The sequence below is a fragment of the Galeopterus variegatus genome, unplaced genomic scaffold (assembly GCF_000696425.1).
Source record: "Galeopterus variegatus unplaced genomic scaffold, G_variegatus-3.0.2 Scaffold5981, whole genome shotgun sequence".
Lineage (NCBI taxonomy): Eukaryota > Metazoa > Chordata > Mammalia > Dermoptera > Cynocephalidae > Galeopterus > Galeopterus variegatus.
The window spans coordinates 63,915-87,552 of NW_007732092.1; the positions used below are offsets into that span (position 1 = coordinate 63,915).

Genomic DNA, 23,638 nt, shown 5'->3' on the forward strand with positions numbered 1-23,638 from the left:
TATAACAAAATACTTGGAACTGGGTACTTTGTAAGAAAACAAAATTTATTGCTTACAGTTTGAGAGGTTGGGAAGTATGCAGTCCAGGGAACACATCTCATGAGTCTTCTTTGGCGGTGGCTTTACAGCAATGCGGGGATCTTACATGGCAGAAAATGGAGGAGCAGAGAGAGAGACTCTCATGTGCTCTCCTTTTAAAGCCCTCAGAACCATGGCCCTGACCACCATTATTAATCCATTCATTATGGCTTAATCCTACAATCTAATCACCTCTTCAAAGCCCCACCTTTCAATTACCATAATAGGATTTCTCATCTTCAACAGTTACAGTGAGAACTAAGCTTCTAATATATAGATTTTGAGGGACACAAGTCAATTAATCCACAGTACCCCACAATGGAACTTCTCCCTGAAACAAACCCCTGGAATCTCCTCCTAAAATCATGCCTTGCTCCTGACATGTGTTGCTAAGTTTGTGATTTATTCTTCAAACAGCATTGCTAGTTTTATCCCCAAATGCCCTCTCCTTTTAGTCGTGCTGGTCAATGTGTCCATTTCATCCTGGGGGGTCCCTGGTGGGCACAGCCTGGGTGCAGTGTTCAGGACAGAGCTGCTACAAGCTGAACTAGGTGTTTGGGATGATAGAGGGGCAGGGTACAAGATACCTACAGAGCCATGTCCCCTGTGCTCTGAGCACCACTCCCCGACACAGGCACCCCTCTCTGACTCAGCCACCCATCTATCTTGCTTCAGACCCCCTTTTAATAGGGCTGGGAACTGCTGGCAGGCAGGCCAGAGACATCTTCGTGGGCCAGGTATGCCAGCTGTCACTACCAAAGGGCAAGAGCAGGCAGGCAGGGCTCAGGCTGGGTGCCAAACCCGAGGAACAAAATCTCCGTGGCACCATGATTCACTATCCAGGGTGGGTGTCTAGAGACTGGGATGGGAGCCAGGGCTGAAAAAAGTGTCCTGAGTGGAACAAAAAAGGAAGAGAGGATGGGAGGCGGATGGGCCTCTAGTTGGCATCTCTGAGGGCCTGCAGATTTGGAAAGTGAAGGATGGGCCTAGGGAATGGGCTGAGAGGTAGCAGGAGGGTCGGAGTCAGCGGTGTGCTGACAAAGTAAAGTGTGCTGGTGAGCTTAGCAACCAGCTCTCTGAAAAGAAATGCATATGTATGTATGTATATACACATCCATGTAAACGGATTTACATTTATGTATGTAAGTCTGTTACAAGTTTTACTGATATATTCGATATATAGCACACAATTTACAAATAATAAAAAATATATAACACTCTATCATAAACTCTAATAAAGCCAAATGTTTCTCACAAAATGCTTTCAATTGGTTTTTGCCAAACTCTTCTAACTAGACTGTGTTGCAGCTGACAGACAAGTGCAGCTCCCACATGAATGCTGGTGCACAGCTTCACCTTAGCAATCAAGAGGACAGTGAAACACCGAAGATGGATGCTGGAATTTCACTTATTTCTCAATATGAGTGACTTATTTGTGAGTGAATCAGGTAAAAGTTTTTGAACACTGGAGCATTATTTTGTCAACTTTTTTGGCTATTTACAATGTAGTGGTGACAGGCACAGCGTGCTTTTAAGTTTGATCTGCATTATTAACATTTCTCCATTACTTTCTAAATATAGATCAGAGCTGTCCAATAGAAATGCAATGTAAGCCACAGCTATAATTTTAAATCTTCTAGTAGCCACATTAAAGAAACAGGTAAACTTAATTCTAATAATATATTATATTTGACCCAAGATATATATAAAATTACCATTTCAATAGATAATCAATATACAAATTTTAATGATATATTTCATTCTTTTTTCCTTACTAAGTCTTCAAAATCCAGTGTGTATTTTACATTTATGACATATCTAAATTTGGATGAACCACATTTCAATTGCTCAGTTAGCCACATGGGGCAGCTGGAAGGGCCCAGAGCAGGGGCCCCTCCTGACTAAGTGTAGGGGTGCTCTGGATACAGAGCTCACGCTGTGGACCCCAACCGGAGAAGAACTCAGCACCTAGGCCAAGCTGCAGGTATCAGAAGCCAAGAGGATGGAGTAGGAAAGGGGAGGTGCAGAGCTCATCCGGGAGATGAGAAGCGGAGGTGAATATAGAGATAAATTTGAAGGTAGGAATAATGTTAACAGCTATTGTTTATTGAGGGCTTCCTGTGAGACCACAAGCCGGGTTCTTTAAGGATATTTCCTTATTAAATCCTCATCATTAACCTTGTGAGTACCCTTCCTCCCAATTTATATAAATGAGGAAATGTAGACCAGAGAGCCTATGAAACATGCTGAGGGTCACCAGCAGAAGTGGCAGCCCACACCCCTCTAACCCAAATGGGGCCAGGAGCACTGAAGAGGGCAGAGAGGACCTTTCACTGCCACCCTGTGTCTCAGATCTGGCACTCAAAGATACAGAACCACGTCCTGGAGTAGTGAGCACCCTTAGGGCTTCCAGAGGAGTTGGGGACTCTGTGTGGGACCATGAGTACGGGTTTGGGAGGGACAGGGGCGAGGCTGGAGCCAGCCCTGTGGACCAGGCAAGAGCTGCCAGAAATGGTCAAGGCCAGACAAGGGGCCCACTGACCCAGGCAGGGGTGGGTGCCTCAAAATGAGGAGCTTTTCAGGAATTTTTCCTGGGTCCTGCCGAGGTCAGTGAGAGTGGGTCCAGCATCTCTAGTTAGACATTGCCTGCCACAGATGGTGGTGTCACCGCAGTCCCCTCCCTCCCCCAGTGCACACCTGGCAGAATTCGCCACAGCCCCTGTTGCTGACTGCCTGGTCAGAAGAGGCCCTTTACTGTACTCAACCCTCTCACCCTCCTAGGACTGTAATTTGACCTTTAAAGTGCTCATTTGTGGTTTGCAGACACTCAATCATATAATTACAGAAATTCACTCGCCACCTCCCTGCCTCTGGGTCAGGTGTACCTGTCAGTCCAGGTCTGCAGTTGGATGTCTGAGGATGGGAAGCAGCCCGGGCATTGACCCTTGCCCCACAACCCACCCCTCTCCCAAGTGCTGCAGAGGGGGCTCCTTGATTGTTGGGAGAGGATGCCTGAAGTCAGATAGAAAGGGAAAGGGCACCCTGGACTTCCAGGCTGGAGAATGAGCTTTGCCTAGAAACAGAGGAGGGATCTGTTCCTGCTCCCCAGGAGTGCAGGCAAAGGCAAATGTGGGGGAGCCGTGCTTCCTAGAGCAGAGACACGGAGCACTGTGGGTGCACAGAACCATTCAGGCTGAGTACTGCAGCCTATTTTATAGTCATGGCATCATTTTAATATATGCTAGAAGAAATGTAATTTGGTAGTTATCAGATTTTCTTATAAAATAAATATACTAGGATAAACATGTAAGCTAATTTGAAGAAAAAGATATTAAAGAACATAGCAGTACAGGTGATTTGAGTGTATGGGCAAACTCATGATGGTGGTACTTGCATGACTGTAGTCAAACATTGACTGTAGGGAAATAGTTTAGAGAGGGGCAAAGGGCAGTGGCTGAAGGGCAAGTGAGCCCAGACTGGGTTTGGGTTGGCTGCGAGGGCTGCAGGCAGCTCCTGAGGGCTTTGAGAAGGGCGGTCAGGGAAGCGGCCGCTGTGCAGATAGCTTGGCATATAACTACGTTATTCTCCCTGGGAGTCAGCGTCCTCACAGTCGGGCAGTGGGAACTAAGAAATGTCCAAAAATATGGAAATATTTGTCAAAGGGGAAGAGGGACTGATCCTCTTCTGTGTAACTTCACCAGTACCACGACGGAGAAGTGGATGTTGGGGGAGGTAGATTTCAGCTCACGATGAGGAGGAACTTTCTTATCATGAGACCTGTCTGAAGTGGCGGGTCTCATGAGAGATATGTGCCCCTTCACTGGTGACTCCAGCAGGGGGAGGTGGATAGGAGACAGAACCATCATGCCCTCAGAGGCAGGCTAAGAAAGGATCTGGGACCAGGTGGCCACTGTCGTGCAGGGCCGGCGTGTGCCTGTGGAAGCTACTGTCTGGGCTAGTGGAAAGCGGCCTGCTGGAGAGCAGGCTGAATGAGAACAGGGAAGCCTGACAGAAGGCCTTCCCTCAGCCTCAGGGGCACTTTGGATGCAGACCCTGTCTTGCACACCTCAGGGTTATTGTCCACGGAAGACAATTGCTCAGGACCTGAGTGGATCAGAAGGAGGAATGTGGCCAACCTGCTGCCTGGCCCTGGGGCCCGGCCATGGAAAGTAACAACTGCTGGTGCTGGAGGCTTTGGGGTGCCTGTGCAACTGACTCACAAGGGGGCCCAATTTAGCAGTCTGACCCAATGACTGGGTGTTAGAACACCCATGCTGGATTGGTTTCTTCCGGGAGCAAACTCCACGTACCCCTGACTGTGCCTCCACTTCCATCTGGGGCTGTACCCTGCCGTTGAAGGGCTGTGACCAGCCTTGCGTCCTTCCCTGGAGGGCCGTAGGGAGGAAGCAGGCCATGGGACCTCACGAGGGTGTAAGGTAAAGGGGAGGGCAGCATTCCTGAGCAGCCTGAAGCTATTTTCAGGTCAAAGACTCTGTCCTTAGCCTGTGCTCCCAGCTGGGGTCATAATCAGATAAAGTTGTTAGGCATGTCCCTCTTGTCCTCAAGGAGAATCTCTGTCAAAATCCTAACACAAAGGGTGCTCCATGTAATCTGCTAACCAAGAAGGCTATGGGGCCTTGGGGAGATAGACAGAGCCTGTTCCACTCGCAGTGAGCCCTCTGGGATCGTCTGGGGAAAGGCAGGACTGGTACCAACGTCCTCAGGGAGATGCCAGTCATGGGGTCGTGCTCCAGGACAGACATGCGCTTCACCAACCAGACTTTTCCCTGCAAACTGCCATCTTGCCTTTCTGGGTCTCGCCAGTGGGAGAACCTGTAGCTAGCAGCAGGTTTTTGCCCAAAGTGGACAAAGGCAGTGATGGGCACAGTCAGCTGGCCAGGAAAGGAAGACACTGAGCTGCCAAGAGACCAATCTCCTCAAAAAGCCAGGGAAATGCTGGCCAAGTGAGGTGCTCTTTACAAAGCAGCCTGGGCCTACCCCAAGAGGCAAGACCCCAGGGTGGAGCAGGATGGGCTTGATGGCCCACTCCCACCAAGGGGTGGTGAAAGGCTGGGTCTCATTCCAGCCTGAGTTCTTCTGACCCTTGACCAGAGAGTGAGCACCTGTGCCTGTCTGTCAGCACCGGGCACAGCTCCTGATGAGCCTTGGGCAAGGGAAGGTGAAGGGGTGGGGATGGAAAGTCAGAGCTGAAGAAGGCAGGCTCGGGACCCAACCCATTGTGAGCTCCCAGTCAGAGACCAGAGGACAAACCCAAAATGCACAGGGAGCCTTGGGCCAGTACAACAGGCATCCAGCCTGTTCATTGTGTCTCGCAGACCTAGTCCAGTGCCTGCTGAGGAGTGGGCGAGTAAATGAAATAAAAAGCCGTCCTTGGCAGGAGGCAGCTTTCTGGAGGGGAGCTGTGAGCAGCAGAATTCAGCAAGAGGGAGGGGCAGGCCAGGCTGGGTTGGGAGAAGGTAACCTGAGTGAGGAAGATGAATGCTAGACTCCTTTGGCTGAGGCAGAGTCTGGGTGGAGATGGTGGATTTGTTTCCTGCTGCTGCTGTAACAAATTATTACAGACTCAGTGATAAAACAGCACAGATTTATGATGCCACAGTTCTGGAAGTCAGAGTCTGAAATGAGTGTCAATGGGCTAAAATCGAGGTGTTGCGGGGGCTGCGTTCCTTCGGGAGACTCTGAGGAGAATCTATTTCCTTGCCTCTTCCAGCTTCTAGAGGCCACCTGCACTCCTAGGCTCGTGGCCCCTTTCTTCCCTTCTTCAAAGCCAGCAACGGAGGGCTAAGCTCTTCTCACAGGCATCACTCCAACCTCCTCTTCTGCTTTCCTCATCCACATTCAAGACACTGGACGTTATACTGGACTCACCTAGATAATTCAGGATGATCTCTGTATTTAAGGTCAGCTGTTTAGCAGCTTAATTCCATCTGCAGCCTTACTTTCCCTTTGTCATGTAACAATATATTCACAGGTTCCAGGGGTTAGGGTTTGGACATCTTTGGGGGTCATTATTCTGCCTACCATAGATGGTAGGAGGGATGGTGAGGAAGGTGGACCTGGAGGAACAAGGAGTTGAGTCAAAGGCAGTGGGAAGCAACTGTGTCTTTCTGAGCAAACTGAGGGACTGGGTTCTCAGGGTTGGCATGAGATCATTTTCCAGACTCAGAACAATGGAGCCATGTTATGTCTGAGGTCTTGCAGACCATAGCGTGTTATTGTTCTCTGCTGAGGGCAGTGCGCCAACCTGCAGGAGGCATGGCTGATGCCAGAGTGAGGGGGCCCAGCCCTCGGGGATGCTCAGGTCAGCTGGCAACTAGAGACTGCCCAAGAGGGATAGACAGGTCATGACACCTGGCTGTGAGACATCAGCAACTATTGAGTGTCTCCCTAGCCCTGGACACTGAGGCTTACACTTCTGGGACAGCCTGGAGGGTGAAAAGGCTGATGGGTAGGATGAACCCCCAGGGCTGACTCTGAAACTGGTTGGCACTTCCCAGATGGCTGAGGAGGGAAGCAGGGCATGGTGGGGGCAGAGGACGGTCATTGTGAATGGAGCTTTTGTCTATTCCCTGGCACAGCTCCTGCTTTGGAAGGCTAATGGTCAAGTGGAGAGCATCCAGGCCTCATAGCTCTAGAGAGCTGAGAAGCTCCATCTTGCAGGAGCGTAGCAGTGTTGATGACCCTGGTGGCATGCCCAGAATTTCTTCCTGGGTAGGGCTTAGGACTTACAGATGGCAATCTGGTTACAAGGAGGTAGTGACACGGCAGATCTGTCTCAAAGCTGGTTTGCAGAGGACCACACAGTTTTCGTTTGTTGGGATGTCTACTCGAGGTGGCTTTGGTGTACAGGCTGCTGATGGGGATTACGGGGGTACTTGGCACCACCTCAGGGGCCTCTCGGCACCACCACTTGTGTGCTGGTTGAGATCATAGCCTCTAGGAGTAGCCAGACCTGGGGTCAAGTTCCAGGTTAGACATGTATTAACTGTGTGATCTTAGAGAAGGCATGTTCCTTTCTGAGGTTCAGAAAACAGGGATAATAGCAGCACTTATCAACTGTGGACAATGTAAGTAGTAAATAAGACAATGCATGTTAAATCTTAGCATAATGCAGGCATGTCATAAGCACTCGATAGCCATCAACTCCAAAGAAGGACTTAAGGAAGTCAGGCCCAGTGTCACAAAAAGCAATCAGGCTACATATCTGAATGATGGGGTTAATTGCTTTTCTACATGGGGTAATCTCATGCAAGGAGCTGGTCAATCCCTATGAGGCCACTGGGTGGCTTAGCCCATTCCAAAGAATCAGACATGCCAAATTGCTCTCAGGCTAGGTCATTCCATTTCATACCTTCCTGTTTGTGGCCTCTGTTTGTAGGGCTCTGTTTGGGTGTCTTGGCCATAAGTAATCATGGGGTTGGAAGAGATGAGAATGGAAGGAATAGCTGAAGGCTGAGCAAGACCAGACTGTACCTGAGGTGTTGGGGAGCAGATATGTCTCAGCCATCTGGAAGAGACAGCCCCAGGAGGCATCTGGCCTTTGCCTCGAGTCTGGTGCTGGGGCAGTAGGGATGCGGCATAGGACACTGTATAGGATGACTCCACTCCCCTGGAGTCTTGCCCCGAGTCCCAACTGCCCTATCTGGCTTCTGGCAGTGCAGAGAGGGGAGAGGGTCTCCCAAGGGTCCATGCCCCTGACTCCACTCAAGACTAGAGGTTCCTCTCCCTCAGGGTTGCTGGGAGATGGTGAGCTGTGCAACTGTTGAGGGGCACTACGGCCCTCTGTTTGCTGCCCTCACAGATGGCCAGAGACCAGGGCTTCTGCTGTAGTCTTCCTCTTCACAGTCACGTCACTGCCATAGGCCGACAACGTGAGTGCCCACAATGGTGATGACACTTGCTGGGCTCATGCCTAGTCTCTGCCATTTACCTGCTCCTTGTCCTCTCTGGGCATCAGTTTCCTCATTTGTAGAGTAGGGATGATAACAGACCCATCTCCTGAGGTGGTGGGGATTAAATGAATCGCTGTATCCAGAACAATGCCTGGCACACGGTCAGTGCCATATAAGTGCAGTTATTGTCTTCTATCACGCCACAAAGCACATCCAGGCACTGGGCCACCCCGTGTTGTGAGCTGTTTCAGAGAGGCGCCCTGTTTAGCAATGGTCAGACATGTCTCACCCATGAGGAAGACACTGCCTGAGAAGGCCTCTGGGTCTTTGCCTCATGTTTTGTGCCAGGGAAACCAAGACAGACAGAACATGCCAGCACTGAGCATAACTGCCCCTCTTATCACTGAAGCAGGGGCAGGGGCAGGAGTGAGGGTGTGAATGGGTCCTCCTGGCTGGAGAGTGGTGTTGAGGCTGTAGGGCCATGGGAATGGAATGAGGAAGAGTGGGAGCCCTTGGAAACTTTCAGAGGGTGTGGATTTGACTGGAGAGCCAGCTGAGAGCACTGTGGGGTTCTGGACTCGTGTGTGAGTTCTCGCTTCTTGCATCAGCCGGTGGAGTAGGCGTGGGGGGAGGTGCAGGGCAGAAAGCGGTTTCCACCCTCCATTCCTCTTCCCACCTGTGGCCAGCGCCCACAGACTGGTGGGACCTGGTGGCCTAGCATGGGCAAATGCCCAGGGGATAGGACCTTGGTGCCACCCAGAGGCCAGCCTCCTCCCTGGAAAGACCCAGACCAGCACCCGAGCTCTGGACAGGGGCGAGGTGAAGAGCAATAAAACCACCTTCAGTCACGGTGGTCACCGTCAGCCCCTCAGTACACACAGGCCTTGGGAGACGGTTCTCTGAAGGGGGCTGAGACAGCAGCCTTGGAGTGGGAGATAAGAGGGTTCTTGCCGAGGCCCAGGTGAGGCAGCGTGGGCAACGGGCAGCATGTGGGACAGGTCCAGGACTAGTCCTGGCTGTAATGCCACCTTGCTGAGGGCTCTGGGGTTAGGTCTTCATCTCCCTGAATTCAGCCTCCTCCTCTATGGAAGGGTCACTGAGGGACTGAGTTTTTTCTGCAACCAAGCCAGGCAGGATTCCCTAAACCAGCCTTTGCATGGCCACCCCTGTCACTGGTCAAGTGGTGTGGGTTACCATCCTGGGCCTGGCAGAAAGATCTGGGAGGAAATCCAGCCCTGTCCTCAGCCCTGGAGTCTGGGGAGGAAATGGGGAACAGCAGAGACACACACCAGAGTCCACACATGTCCAGTGCATAGCACTCTGCGATTGCTCCAAACACACATGTCCAATGAAGACATGATTCACAGATTCATACAAGCATTTCTGCGTTCTCTCTTTTCTCAGTTGCTTTTGACACTGCATCTCCCTTGGAAAAAGCCTTAACCTGTTTTCACTGACCCTTGACAACGATTATGGTCCAAGCGACAGTGAGCAAGCTTGGTGGTTGCTTGTGCCTGTGGAATGTGAGGACAGGAGCCATGAGTGTGCAGAGGGTGGGGCTGTGCCGGCAAGGCATCCGTTTGCCATGAGCACTATCCAAACTCCAAGCGTGCTTTCCGAGGATGCCCTGGGAGAGGCAACATTTCTAGCCTCCACGCCATTGTTTTCTTTCTTTTCTTCAACTTCATGCTATGCTATCACTGTCTGTACCAACTCATCCCCATGTGATTGGAGCCCACTCGAAGACAAAGGAGAAGCCACATGGAAACAAGACTCTGTCCCCCTGCACCCTGCCCTTCCCTCCCACGGTAAAGAGGCAGGAGCCCTACAGACTTTAAAAGAAGGCAAAGCTAGTCTCACTCAAGCCTTCCCATCCCTAGCTGTGGCTGCCATAGAGGGAACAGAAAGGAGCAGGAGAAAAGGAACTTAGAGCAGGTCAGGGACATAAAAAGCTTGTCCCATGCCTCTGACCTTGCAGGGGTGCAGGCCTGCTGTCAGTGGATGTGTCCTTGCCTCTCCACTGCAGAGAACAGCTGTGCACTCCTGCATCCTGGGCACATGCACGCCCACATGTGAAGACCCAAGCAATGCTAAGAAAAAGCCCTCCTTTGCATGATTTATACATGTGAAGTTTGTAGGGTAGTGCCTGGCACATGGTAAGTCCTATGTAAGTGCTTATTTTAAACATAAACCCACCTCTATGAGAAGGCAAAGCACAGAGATTTTTTCTGTAGATCCTTTTTTTAGTCCCTTTGACTAATTAAAATATTTGTTGATTTCCAGCCCATAGTTTCAATCAACAGAGGGGATTTTCAAAGACATTGGTATGCCATTGGCAAAACACCCTTCAAATGAGGGAAGAACATTCCCTAGACTTGCAGGGGCCTGTTGGAGGGAGGCTGGGAGCTCTGCTCTGTAGCTCTTATCCTGCAAGTGCCAGCTGCCTGCTAAATCTGAGGGAAGGGGCCAAGGCTGCTCCCCACAGCCCCCTCCACATTTGCTCCACCCTTCCTGCTCAACCTCAGCCAGCTCGAAACTAAAATTTCAGTTCACATTCAGCTGGAGGTTCTGCCTGGTGTGTGTCGGAGGAGGGGGCTGAGGTGCGACTCCCTCCCCATCCCCCACCACCTGTGACAGGCAGTGCCTACCTGGAGATGCTGTACCCACTCTCACTGACCTCAGCAGGATCCAGGAGAAACTCCTGAAAAGCTCCTCACCTCAAGGCACCTGCCCCTGCCTGGGTCAGTGGGCCCCTTGACTGGCCTTGACCATCTGTAGTGGCTCCTGCCTGGTCCACAGGGCTGACTCCAGCCTTGCCCCTTTCCCTCCCAGACCCATACTGTTGGTCTCACACAGAGTCTCAACTTCTCTGGAAGCCCTAAGGGCACTTTCAACTCCAGGGCTTGTTTCCATGTGTTTGGGTGCCAGATCTGAGGCACAATGAAATGTCCTCTCTGCTCTCTCCAGTGTGCCTCGCTCCATCCAGGCAGGAGGGTGTGTCGGCCCCTCCAATGAGCCCAGGCCCCTTTCCTCCTGTGTGTGGACTGTGCTTACCTCCCAGCACCAATGGGGGAAAATGCAGTGAGAAGCTGGACAATGTGTCTAGGGTCTCAGAACAATTCAAGCACTGGATTAGGACCAAGACATGGTCCAGAGTGGGGCCATGAGCTTTTGGCCCTGTGCTGTGGCCCACAACTTGTGTGAAGCCCTGCATAAGAAAACTCGACTCCAAGGGGTCAGGGCCTACTTGTTATCGTGACCCTAATAATGGCAGTAGGGAGCTGCCTGGACATTTGCATTTCTGTTCAGGCCTGTTTTTGGACCTGGGGTTGAAAGTCCTCGAGAAGCTGGGCAGGGTTTCTGGCATCACACGGCAGCCTCGGCCAGACATGGCTGCTCAGAGGAGGGTGGTGCATCCAGCTCCACAGGTCCGCAGAGGGCCCCCCATGCCCCTGTGATCCTGAGAATCCAATTGAGATCAAAGCTGGGGCCCAGAGCTGGGGTGGAGGCAGGAAAATTCTTCCCCCAATTCCTCCCTGAGGCTAGGGCTTTGTGGAGAGCTGTCTGGGGCTGGCGTACCACTCCATCTGCCCTTCCCCATCCTGCGAGTCTGGCTCCGGGCTCCCAGATGGGGCTGCCAACCATAGCCTGATGAATAGAGTGACTCAGGCTTCAACTATCGCTTCCCACTTTCTGTGCTGAGCATGCATGGAATGGAAGTGCTGTGGAGACAGGACACCATAGCTTTCTTTCTCTCCTGAATGGGGGACCAGGGGATGGGGGCAGAGCAAAGGGGCTAAGAGTGGGCTCAGATCCAGAATGTTCTCAGGGCAGGGGGCTGGGAGAGAGTAATGGAGAGAAGTCTAAGGAATGAAGAGTCACAAACTCCTCAGAGGGTGTCCAGTCTGAAGGGGACCAGAGACTTGCCTGTAGACAAGGACCCAAAGACAGAAGCAGATGCACAGGACTCTGGGACCCAGTATAGGGTTGGGGGAGTCACATAAATATATGTGAATATATATATATATATATATACTATGTGTATAATATGGATATGTATATTTTACATGATTACATATGATAGGCATATATATAATATGTGGGATTCACATAGAGATCTGGAGAAGGATGGAGGGAGAAGACTTTAAGTCTCTCAATTCAACTCAAAAATGTTTGCTGAGCAGCTCCAGCAGGCAAGGCTGGGCTGAATGTGTGTGCAACACAGAGGGGTCCCTAATTTGGGGGACTGTATGTCGGGGAAGACCTGGAAGACATGTGCAAAACTATGTTCTGTTGAATATATTCTATTTATTATGCTCTTTTAAATACATCTTCTATTAGAGACATGTAGATTGGGGTAGGGGCTCTGAGGAGAGAGAACTGAGCTGGTATTGTGGGATTCACCTAATCCCTGCCCAGTGAACCCATACTATTCCTCATCTGATGTCTGTGAAGTGCTTGCCTTCTTATGACGTGCTGCCCAATTGCACAGCCCCTGCACACCTCTGTGAGGGAGGCAAAGCAGTTGTGTCACTTTCTTTTCTCTGATGGGAAACCAGCAGGGCCAGCCACGAGAGAGATCACTTAGCCCTGTCTTCTGCTGATGAGGAAAAGAATGCCCAGAGAAGTTAAGTAACAAGCCCCGCCAAGTCTTGGTAACTCCCTCTGTGGGGTGTCCAGCTGAAAAGCTCGGTGAGCTGAATGTAATCCCTTTCTTCCTGCCACAGTGACATTCCGGGCTGGGGTGGGACTCTCTCACACTGAGTGGTGGTTGTGCCTGGCTCCCTAGGGGAGCTTCTCCAATTATTTATACCTGTCCAGGTCTGGCACTGGCATGGTGGGGGTGGGGGAGCACCTGCTTGGGGGAGGATTTCCACAAAGCTCAGACAGAAGAGTGCCGCTTTTTTCCCCTCTGCATGAGGAACCCACACACTCCCTGCCACAGTTACTTGCCACACACACACCTTTGGTCCCTGGCACCTGGATCTGAGCTTGGCATGCTCGAGAGATTCTCAGGCTGGCCAGAACGCATTCCTGTTCTACCAAGTCCTCTCTCTTCACAGCACAGCTGGGAGGAGGATGAATGGGGAGAAGAGAATGTCCCAGTGTCTCGGGTGGGGCGGGGCTTCCCCAAGGGAGGTGCAGACTGTACCCAGGGCCTGTGGGGTGGGAAGTGGGGGAGGCAAATGCACCCCGATAGTGATCTTCCAGTGGACAGGGGGAACTCCTGACAGGATTCCCCAGACACTTGCTTCACACTTAGACCTGTTCTGTCAGGGGCTGGGGTCCCCTAATATGTCTCAGGGCCCCCAAGATACCCACATCTGTTCTCCAAAAGGCAACAAACTGTGAAATTGGTAAACTCAGTAAAATTCACGTCTAAGGGTCTCAGAAATTCTCCAGGCAGGGGAGGCAACCTGAACCTCATTGTCAAGACCTGCAAGTCCAGCTCTGGCCATCTTTCTGTCTGCCGGGATTTATCTGTCAGCCGCTTTTTCATTTCAGCCCTCTGGTGAGCAATCACTATCTCTGCTGATCCCCAGCAGTGTGGAGTCATTTTCCCACAGCTCTGGCTTCCTTGCGGCCAACCACAGGCTTGACTAGAGATTCCTGAGCCTGGGCTGAGTCCTGACTCCTTTACTCTTGAGAACATAGCCCGTCAGCCTCAAGCCTTTCAACCCATCCCACTGCATCCCTACCTCCAGCCCCGGCATATGGGCCCCTACAGCTCTTAATATCCAAGAACTGCCTTCCCTGGGAGTCCTGCTTCTGTGTAGGGGGAGACAGAGAGGTGGGCCCACTCAGATCCGCAGCGAAAAGGGGGCATGGTTTAGGTCAGACACTTGCTAGAAACCTAACCAGATACTCCTTCCCTCCTCTTGGTGCCACAGCCCCAGACAAGCTTTGCAGACAGGATCTTATGGGGGTCCTCCCTAGAGCAACCAGCGGATTGTTACGCCAGCAGCCGGGTCCCCAAACCTGCTCTGTCTAGTCTTCCTGGCAGGACAATCCATAGACTCAGAATACCGTTTTCCATTCCCTTGGCCCTGAAGGAGACTTTGGGCTGGAGCTTAGAGAAAGTGCAGCGATTCCCGCTGCTTGGAATGGTGTGGTTCGCCGTTATAACAGGCCGGCAGATCCTCAACATGTTTCTGATGAGATTAGAAGCTCCTGCAGGTATGTGTTTGTGGCGGCCTTCAGCCTGTATCAACAGATACGATGACTCACTTCTTCCCTAGTGGAATAACCAAGAGCTTGCTGGAACACACCTGGGGGGCTGGGGGTGGGGTGCCATCAGAGCAGTTTCCCTTCAACAGAGACGTGCCTGCCAGCCGAGTCTCAGGACTTTCTGTAAGGCATCACTTGGGATCCCTGGGCTTGCTAAGCCCCCTCAGGGTCCTGCCCAGGCCAAAGAGCAAGTGAAAGGGCAAACAGCACAGAAAATGCCCATTAGGAGGAGTTGTGGAAGGATAGGTCTGGTCCTGAAGAGAGAAGAGTGCACACAGCAGAGGCTGAAGGCTCCTGCATTCTCTGTTTCTGGAGCTTGTGTCTTGGGGGAGCCTTGGATGAATCTTGCAGGAGCATCTGCCCAGTGGGCCTGGGATAACTGTGCCCACCTTAAGAAAGAAATTCTGCAGTAAAGGACTGAACTCTCTTTTTTTTCCCCTGGCACATACCAGAGATGTAAGACCACAGGTTGCCTTTCTAAGAGCTGAATTTCTACAGCAACCTCCTGCCTAGAAAAGTGTAAGAAGAGCAGTTCACTGCCAGGTGGGGGATCACTTGGCACTGCACTGAGGCTGGAAGGGCAGATGCTCGGTGTATACCGTGTTGGGGTGGTTGACACTACCCTTGGTCCTGTAAGCATCCCCAAGACAGTGGCCACGGCCAATGCCCCCTTACTTCCTGGCATCCTTCTTGGGCTACTCACAACCCTCAGCCCCCATTGAAGAGAGACTTACTGGCAGCATTGCCTCCTGGCTGCCAAGAGATCAGTGCTGCAAGGCAAGGTTATTTCTAACTGAGCAAAGCCTGCCAGAAAGAAAGCATTTGCACCCCACACCACTGTGCAGGTGTGACGGGTGAGCTCACAGCTGCCTCCCAGGCATGCCCAGCCCACTTAATCATTCACAGCTCGACAGTGCTCCTGCCCAACCCAGTTCTAGAGGGGATAAAAGGGGGCATTGCAGTTCCTGGGTAACAGAGCCACCCTCTGTGTCCTGCTGAGCTCTGTTCTCTCCAGCACCTCCCAGCCCGCTAGTGCCCGGTACCCTTGCTCTACCAGGAACAAGCCAACATGTCTCGCCAATCCAGTGTGTCCTTCCGGAGTGGGGGCAGCCGTTCCTTCAGTGCTGCCTCTGCCATCACCCCGTCTGTCTCCCGCACCAGTTTCAGCTCTGTGTCCCGGTCCGGGGCAGGCGGTGGTGGCTTTGGCAGGGTCAGCCTTGGGGGTGCTGGTGGAGCAGGTGGCTATGGCAGCCGGAGCCTCTACAACCTGGGGGGCTCCAAGAGGATCTCCATCAGCACTAGTGGCGGTGGCTTCAGGAACCGATTTGGTGCTGGTGCCGGAGGCGGCTTTGGCTTTGGAGCTGGAGCCGGGAGTGGATTTGGTTTTGGCGGTGGAGCTGGTAGTGGCTTTGGGCTTGGTGGCGGATCTGGCTTTGGAGGTGGTGGAGCTGGCTTTGGAGGTGGCTTTGGTGGCCCTGGCTTTCCTGTCTGCCCTCCTGGAGGCATCCAAGAGGTCACCATCAACCAGAGTCTCCTGACTCCCCTGAACCTGCAAATCGACCCCACCATCCAGCGGGTGAGGACTGAGGAGCGGGAGCAGATCAAGACCCTCAACAACAAGTTCGCCTCCTTCATTGACAAGGTGAGACATGATTTTTTGTAAAAAAATCACTGTTAGTCTGGAATAAATGCCACAGAAAGAGGGAAGATTTGGGGGCTTTATGCAAATACCTTCGCAGTTTGCTATTATTTTCCATTTGTTTCTGTATCCTGGACTTGGGGTACACTTTCTTAACTAGACTGGAAGCTCAGAATGGACAGTCTTATTTTTTCCCATTCAGAGGTGACCCCGTAAGGGTTCCTTGATTACTCGGACAGAGAGATGAGGTCTGCACCTCACTAACGGGCTGATTGCCTAGGAAGGTGGATGAGTTCATCAGGCAGCAGCCTGAGTGCCTTTCGCAGCCACCGCTGCACTGAGCCATGCTCTGGCCAGCCGTTCCTCATGCTCTCTGTGCCCTGGATAAGTGTCCTGCCTCCCCTAGAAGAATGAGGTCACCTGCCGCCCTCAGGACCTCCCCTCCTGGGGCCAAGGGTCAGGCATTGCACATGAGAAAGGTTTAGGGAGACAGCATGAGATGAAGGCACAATAGTGAATTGACCATGGAAACTTGAAATCCAAGTTTCTCCATCTTCAAACTCTATTCCTCTCCAGGTGCGGTTCCTGGAGCAGCAGAACAAGGTCCTGGACACCAAGTGGACCCTGCTCCAGGAGCAGGGCACCAAGACAGTGAAGCAGAACCTGGATCCTTTGTTCGAGCAGTACATCAACAACCTCAGGCGGCAGATGGACAGTGTCCTTGGGGAGAGAGGTCGCCTGGACTCGGAGCTGAGGAACATGCAGGACCTGGTGGAGGACTTCAAGAACAAGTGAGCTGAGGCGGGATGGAAACAAGCAGGGGATTTCTTCTTGGCACCAGACAGGTGACAAGACTTCTACTTATGCCTTTCCCACGGGCTGGAAACATACCTATTCATTCCATGGACACCTAAGGTACTAAAAAAAATAGAAAAATATCCATGTCCATGTTTAGAAAGTTCCAGCCCCAGGTTCAGCTCCTCTGCAAGGCATTTAGTCAACAGACAGAGCAACAAACTCTGCACCCTTGGCACCGCCTAGTGAAATATGCCCCCATGCAGTCCTTGCTCTCTGGGTCTTTCCCTCCAATATGTTAATGTACCCAGCATGGGCTTTTCGATGGATTCCCCTCAAAGCGGGAACCTAAAACATAACCCAGCTTGGTAGTTCAAATAATTTCTTTAGTCTTGTAAACCAGCACTTGGGCAGCTAGTTTTTTTTTTTTTCTTTTTTTTAAGGCTATACAATCTAATAAAAGCACTAGAGAAATTGACTAGATGTGGAGGTGGGGAGAAACAGCACAACTTTTCTACAGAAATATCCCTGAAGCAACTGAATTTTAGCAACAATAGAACGAGTGTGTGGCAGGCAGTTGCAGAGAAAGCACTAGCCAAATGAGTAAGCACCTTGCCCAGGGCTCACACTACCAGCATCCCCTCCCTCTTTGCCTATCACATGTGAGAAGCCCCTTCCCAATGCCATAGCAGGCCCTCAGTTGACTTTGTGCAATAATACCACTCACCTGTTCCTCATCCTCTGGTAAACACTCTCTGGCCCTTTCATCCCCAGGTATGAAGATGAAATCAACAAGCGAACCACCGCTGAGAATGAGTTTGTGATGCTGAAGAAGGTGCGTGTGGGGAGGAGAGTACCTGTAGCCCGTGGCCATGCTCTCCCAAGGGTGGAGTTCACTTAAGTCAAGGCGGAGGTCTGTACAATGCCAGCCATCCCTGTTCCCCTAGGATGTGGACGCTGCCTACATGAGCAAGGTGGAGCTAGAGGCCAGGGTCGATGCTCTGATGGATGAGATCAACTTCATGAAGATGTTCTTTGATGCGGTGAGAAACTTACCTAAATTTTTCATGGGGGTGGTTGTTATTTTTTCTCAAGGTGGCATACCACAATGAGTGGAAGAAGATTTGAATGGAACTGACATTAAATAACACAGAATCAGATGGCTGACTTCAAATCTCTCTGCAGGAGCTGTCCCAGATGCAGACGCACGTCTCTGACACATCTGTGGTCCTTTCCATGGACAACAATCGCAACCTTGACCTGGACAGCATCATTGCTGAGGTCAAAGCTCAGTATGAGGACATCGCCAACCGCAGCCGGACTGAAGCCGAGTCCTGGTACCAGACCAAGGTGGGTGCTCTGGCGAATGTCTCTTGGGTGAGAGGATAGACGTGTGTTTACGATTCCAGGCCATGATACTGCTAAGGATGGGCCTCCTGAAACCTGCAGAGGCCTCTTCGGATGAGTTATGGGAACAGCTATGTATACATTGTTCATATAGACCCAAGTACCTGAAAAGAAATCTGACTCTGAATCTCACACCAGTGTCTCCAGGACAGCAAAGGCACTAAAGAAGAAATCATTTAATACTAGCTCCACCTGACCCAGCCGCAGACCCTAGATAACTACATCACCTCTTGGTAGCTTGCTGCTTGTGAACTTCAGGAAAGTGCTTTTCACCCTCATGTGAATGAACACTTTCCTCTTTTCTGGTGGCATCAGTATGAGGAGCTACAGCAGACAGCTGGCCGGCATGGGGATGACCTCCGCAACACAAAGCATGAGATCTCTGAGATGAACCGGATGATCCAGAGGCTGAGAGCCGAGATTGATAATGTCAAGAAGCAGGTAGGGTGAAGGTGAAAGAGGGCAAGGAAGGGGCCTGCACTCTGAAAGGGAGAACTGTTTTGTTTTGTTTTGTTTTACTTTTGCTGAACACACACACACACACACGCATGCACGCACACGCACGCACATACAGCTGGAATAAGTACCAGCCTTTCAATGTTTCACCATCCTTGATGAGCAGGACAGATGTACTAGGTTCTCTCTGGGGCTACAGACAGTTTGGTTTTCCTGACCCAGAATCTCAGAAAAACCCACCTCAGGCCCAGCTCAGCTACCAAATTGTCCCCACTCATCCTTCCTCTCTCTCGGTAGTGCGCCAACCTGCAGAACGCCATTGCTGAAGCCGAGCAGCGTGGGGAGCTGGCCCTCAAGGATGCCAGGAACAAGCTGGCAGAGCTGGAGGATGCTCTGCAGAAGGCCAAGCAGGACATGGCGCGACTGCTGCGTGAGTACCAGGAGCTGATGAACACCAAGCTGGCCCTGGACGTGGAGATCGCCACCTACAGGAAGCTGCTGGAGGGCGAGGAGTGCAGGTGGGTTGATGTCATAGGCCCGGGACGGCCTCTCATTTGATAAAGTGGAGCTTCTCCACTACAGGGTGTGGAACACGCATGCAAGTGACCACTGTCTTGTGCATGATAATTACACATCATCAGTCCAATTTCAGTCTGACACATGGGCATGGGGCTGGCCTCGGCTCACTTTTCTGGACTTACTCCCCACCAACAGTATTCTTGGATGCTGCCTCTTTTACAAACAACTAAGAAACTCAACAAATGTGTCCTGAACATTGTCCCCTTTCTGTTTTTGCTTATGTTCTTTTCTCAGCTTCAATATCCACATCACACCCACCTTCACCTTTGGCCTCCCCGTTCTTCAAGTACCTCTTCCTTCAGGAAGCCTTCTGTGATTATTCCAGCTGAGTTCAACTCACCTGCCTTTGGATTCTCCAACTCCTCTGTTTTCTTCAATCTTCTGACACTGCCCATCGCCTGCTTTCTCTGTGAGGAATTTCTGTCTGCACCAAATTCTCTCTCAGAGTGTTCGCTCCTACAAGGCAAAAACTGCTTCATATATATTCATATTTCATACAACCTCTTTCTTATTCATGCTTGCCATACAGTGGGTAGAGGAGAATGTGAATTACAATCTTCCCTTAATGACCTGTTTCTAGATCAATTCCTTTCACTGGAAAGTCCCTCCAGAGAACTCTCTCTTTCTATAATTTAAGCAGATTTTCAGTCATGCAGACTCTTGACCTATGGAATGAACTCTAATCATGTCTATTGGAGTTATCCACACAGACTAGTGGTGTCTTTTACGGAGTTTTTAAACTCATATTTCAATTTTCTCCTTTCAGACTGAGTGGAGAAGGAGTTGGACCAGTCAACATCTGTAAGTAACATTGAACAGACATTAACAATGATGACATAATGGGCTATTTGGTGCCAACTCAGAATCCTGCTGTTTCTAGATACTAGATATTCCCCATCCCAATATGTGGTTATTTAATGTGCTTAGTGAGGAGTAGGTGGTGGATGGGAAAGAACATAGATCAGACATGAAGCAACATGGCTCAAGTCTTCTTTCTTAAAGGGGAGGCCATGTTTCCTATATGCCTTGGACCCTGTCCCCCTGCCTTGCCCCTACCCCTTGAGTACCTAGCACCATGCCTTACCTCCTCTTATGTTCACCGACATATTTCAGGGACCTTGACTAAATGACTTAGTTCTCCTGGGCCTCATCTGGTGCTCTGAAAAAGGGGCCAGGTGTAGTGCTCTAACCCCAATGGGATCACATAAGTTGGTGTGTAGGAATGCTCTGACCACTGATCTCACCGAGTTCTCCCTCCTTTCCCTGCAGCTGTCGTCACAAACAGCATGTCCTCTGGCTACGGTGGTGGCAGTGGCTTTGGCGGTGGTCTCGGTGGTGGCCTTGGTGGTGGCCTCGGTGGAGGTCTTGGCGGTGGTCTTGGAGGTGGCGGTGGGAGCTACTACTCCAGCAGCAGTGGGGGCATCGGCCTAGGCAGTGGGCTCTCCGTAGGGGGCTCTGGCTTCAGTGCAAGCAGCGGCCGAGGCATGGGGGTGGGCTTTGGCAGTGGCGGGGGCAGCAGCTCCAGCGTCAAGTTCGTCTCTACCACCTCCTCCTCCCGGAAGAGCTTCAAGAGCTAAGAGCCTCCTACAAGTCACTGCTTCCTAAGCACAGCGCCCCGGCCCGTGGAGGCTGCCTCTTCCAGGCAGCTGTTCAAGCCAAGTTTTCTCTTTTTCCGGAGTGTAATCTAGATCAAATCTATTGCAGAACCACATTCTTTGGTTCCTGAGAGGGCCCAATTCCCAGTCTCTGGTGTTCCGAGTCACAATTCTATATTCTGCTTCAAATCAGCCATTAGGTCCCTACAACATTGCCTTGATGACACAAGAATCCAAAATTTTCAGTATCTAAGCCAACAAAACAAAATCCCCACCCCAATCCCAAATTTTGTTCTTGTTCTGATTGCCTCCAGAGTGTGTTCAATAAAATGCTTGTATAATATAAGCTGTTGTGCAGAATTGTTTTTTCCAGGTCTACAACCTGCCTAGAGACCCCATGAGGGTTGATCTATGCAGATGTGACTAGTTCCTCTGATGTTCCCAGAGAGCATGTGATGACCTGAAGGGAGGTGGCCATCACGAGGGGTCCGGAGGCTCCTAGAGATGTGGGACAAGGCTGGTAAAGACTCTGCAATGAAGGAAACTCTGCACAGACTTTAGAGCCTTTGTTTGAAGGGGGGCCCAGTCAAGGAGCACCAATTTGCAAGTAACAGCATAAATGGGCTTAAGTACAATTTGTAAATGAAGAATATGCTGCCTTCAGAACCCCAAAAGGCCTAAAAGATGTCAAGCCTATTCTAATACTGTGTGTAATGAGAGGGTCAATTGTTTTGTCAGGGATGGAGTAGCCCTCAGTTTACCAAATAACTTCAGTAATTTAACTGAGGCAATAGGACCTTGCACTACATGCAGGACAATGGCACATCCTCTTTTTGTGAGTCCCCTGGGAGTATTTGTATCTCTTGAATGAGAGTGTCAAATTAATCTCTCGGAGGAGGGTTCATCAATGTCAATCATATCTGTGCTGCTGGAAAAAGTAAGATATATTTAAGGTCTTGCCTGCAAAGACTGTGTGTAATGAGTTGCTCATGAGGGTCTGGGAGAGGCAGGTGGAGGTGAAAGCACGCTGTGATTGAGAAGCTGTTGAACTGGGCACTGAACAGAATATTATCAGCCAAATCTATAAGAGGAAAACGTTTACCAGTTGCTGATTGGATAAGTCAGTAATTTCAATAATATTGAGTATAGGGCCTTAATAGCTGTGACCATGGCAGAAGATTGTAGTAATCCACTGAGAGGCACCATGTCTTCCTTCCACGTTTAAAAATAGACCAAATTGGGTTATTGAATGGAGAAACAGTGGGCGTAATCACTCCTTCTCCAAATAGATCATGTACAATGAGTTTCACCCCTTGAAGTTCCTGTTTTAAATTACATTGGGGCATATTAACCATTTTAACTGTGGGAGAAGGTCCCATTTTGTCAAGCCAATTTCTAAGTGCCAAAGACTAAGTTTATTCTTTATATACAGTTTCTTTTTTAAAAAATTTGTCAATATACAATGTAGTTGATTTTCATGTCCCTTTACCCATTCCTCTTTCTCCCCTCCCTTTCCTCCCATTTTGTCAAGCCAATTTCTAAGTGCCAAAGACTAAGTTTATTCTTTATATACAGTTTCTTTTTAAAAAAATTTATCAATATACAATGTAGTTGATTTTCATGTCCCTTTACCCATTCCTCTTTCTCCCCTCCCTTTCCTCCACCATCAACATCATATCTGTTCACTTGTCTTAACAAGTTCAAGGAATTGTTGTGATTGTTGTATCTTCTTCCCCGCCCCTCCCACCCTTTGTTTGTTTTTTTGTTTGTTTATAGCTCCCACAAATAAGTGAGAACATATGGTATTTCTCTTTCTGTGCCTGACTTATTTCACTTAATATAATATTTTCTAAGTCCATCCACGTTGCTGTGAATGGTAACATTTCATTTTTTTAAAGCAGAGTAGTATTCCATTTTGTAGATAAACCACATTTTCCATATCCACTCATCTGATGATGAACATCTGGGCTGGTTCAACTCTTGGCTATTGTAAATAGTGCTGCAATAATATTAGCTATCCTAACTGGAGTGAGATGGTATCTGAAAGTGGTTTCGATTTACATTTCTCAAATGCTGAGTAATGTTGAGCATTTTTTCATGTGTCTGTTGGCCATTCATATATTTTCCTTTGAGAGATGCCTATTCAGCTCCTTTGGCCATTTTTTAATTGGGTTATTTGGTTTTTTGCTGTAAAGTTGTTTAAGTTCCTTGTATATTCTAGATGTTAATCCTTTGTCAAATGTATATTTTGCAAATATTTTCTTCCACTCTGTTGGCTGTCTTTTCACTCTGTTAATTGTTTCTTTTGCTGTGCAGAAGCTGTTTAGTTTGATATAATCCCATTTGTTCATTTTTCCTTTGGTTGTCTGTGCTTTTGGGGTAGTATTCATGAAGTCTGTACCCAATCCTACTTCCTGGAGTGTTTCCCCTATGATTTCTTTAAGGGGTTTTATTGTTTTGGAGTGTATATTTAATTCTTTAATCCATTTTGAGTTGATTTTGGTACATGGTGAGAGGTATAGGTCTAGTTTCATTCTCCTGCATATGAATATCCAGTTTTCCCAGTGCCATTTGCTGAAGAGGAAGTCTCTTTCCCAGTGTGTAGACTTTGTGCCTTTGTCAAAGATCAGATTGCTATAGGTGTATGGGTTGATTCCTGGATTCTCTATTCTATTCCATTGATCCGTGTGTCTTTTTTTATACTGTTACCATGCTGTTTTGGTTATTATAGCTTTGTGGTATAGTTTAAAGTCAGGTAGTGTTACACCTCCAGCTTTATTTATTTATTTATTTTTTGCTCAGAATTGCTTTGGCTATTCATGGTCTTTTGTTATTCCATATAAATGTTAGGATAGCTTTTTCCATTTCAGTGAAAAGTGTCATTGGAATTTTGATGGGGATTGCATTGAATCTGTAGATCACTTTGGGTAGTATGGACATTTTCACGA

General features: G+C 49.8%; 1 protein-coding gene across 1 annotated transcript; it reads left to right on the top strand.

Annotated features, from left to right (window-relative positions):
- The first annotated feature begins 14,900 nt into the window (after positions 1-14,900).
- LOC103605673 (keratin, type II cytoskeletal 5) lies at positions 14,901-21,036 on the top strand. Its single transcript, XM_008590293.1, has 9 exons — positions 14,901-15,861; positions 16,435-16,649; positions 17,428-17,488; positions 17,601-17,696; positions 17,839-18,003; positions 18,376-18,501; positions 18,814-19,034; positions 19,862-19,896; positions 20,365-21,036. The coding sequence occupies exons 1-9, from the start codon at positions 15,289-15,291 to the stop codon at positions 20,670-20,672; spliced, it is 1,800 nt and encodes a 599-aa protein (XP_008588515.1). The 5' UTR covers positions 14,901-15,288; the 3' UTR covers positions 20,673-21,036.
- The last annotated feature ends 2,602 nt before the right edge of the window (positions 21,037-23,638 follow it).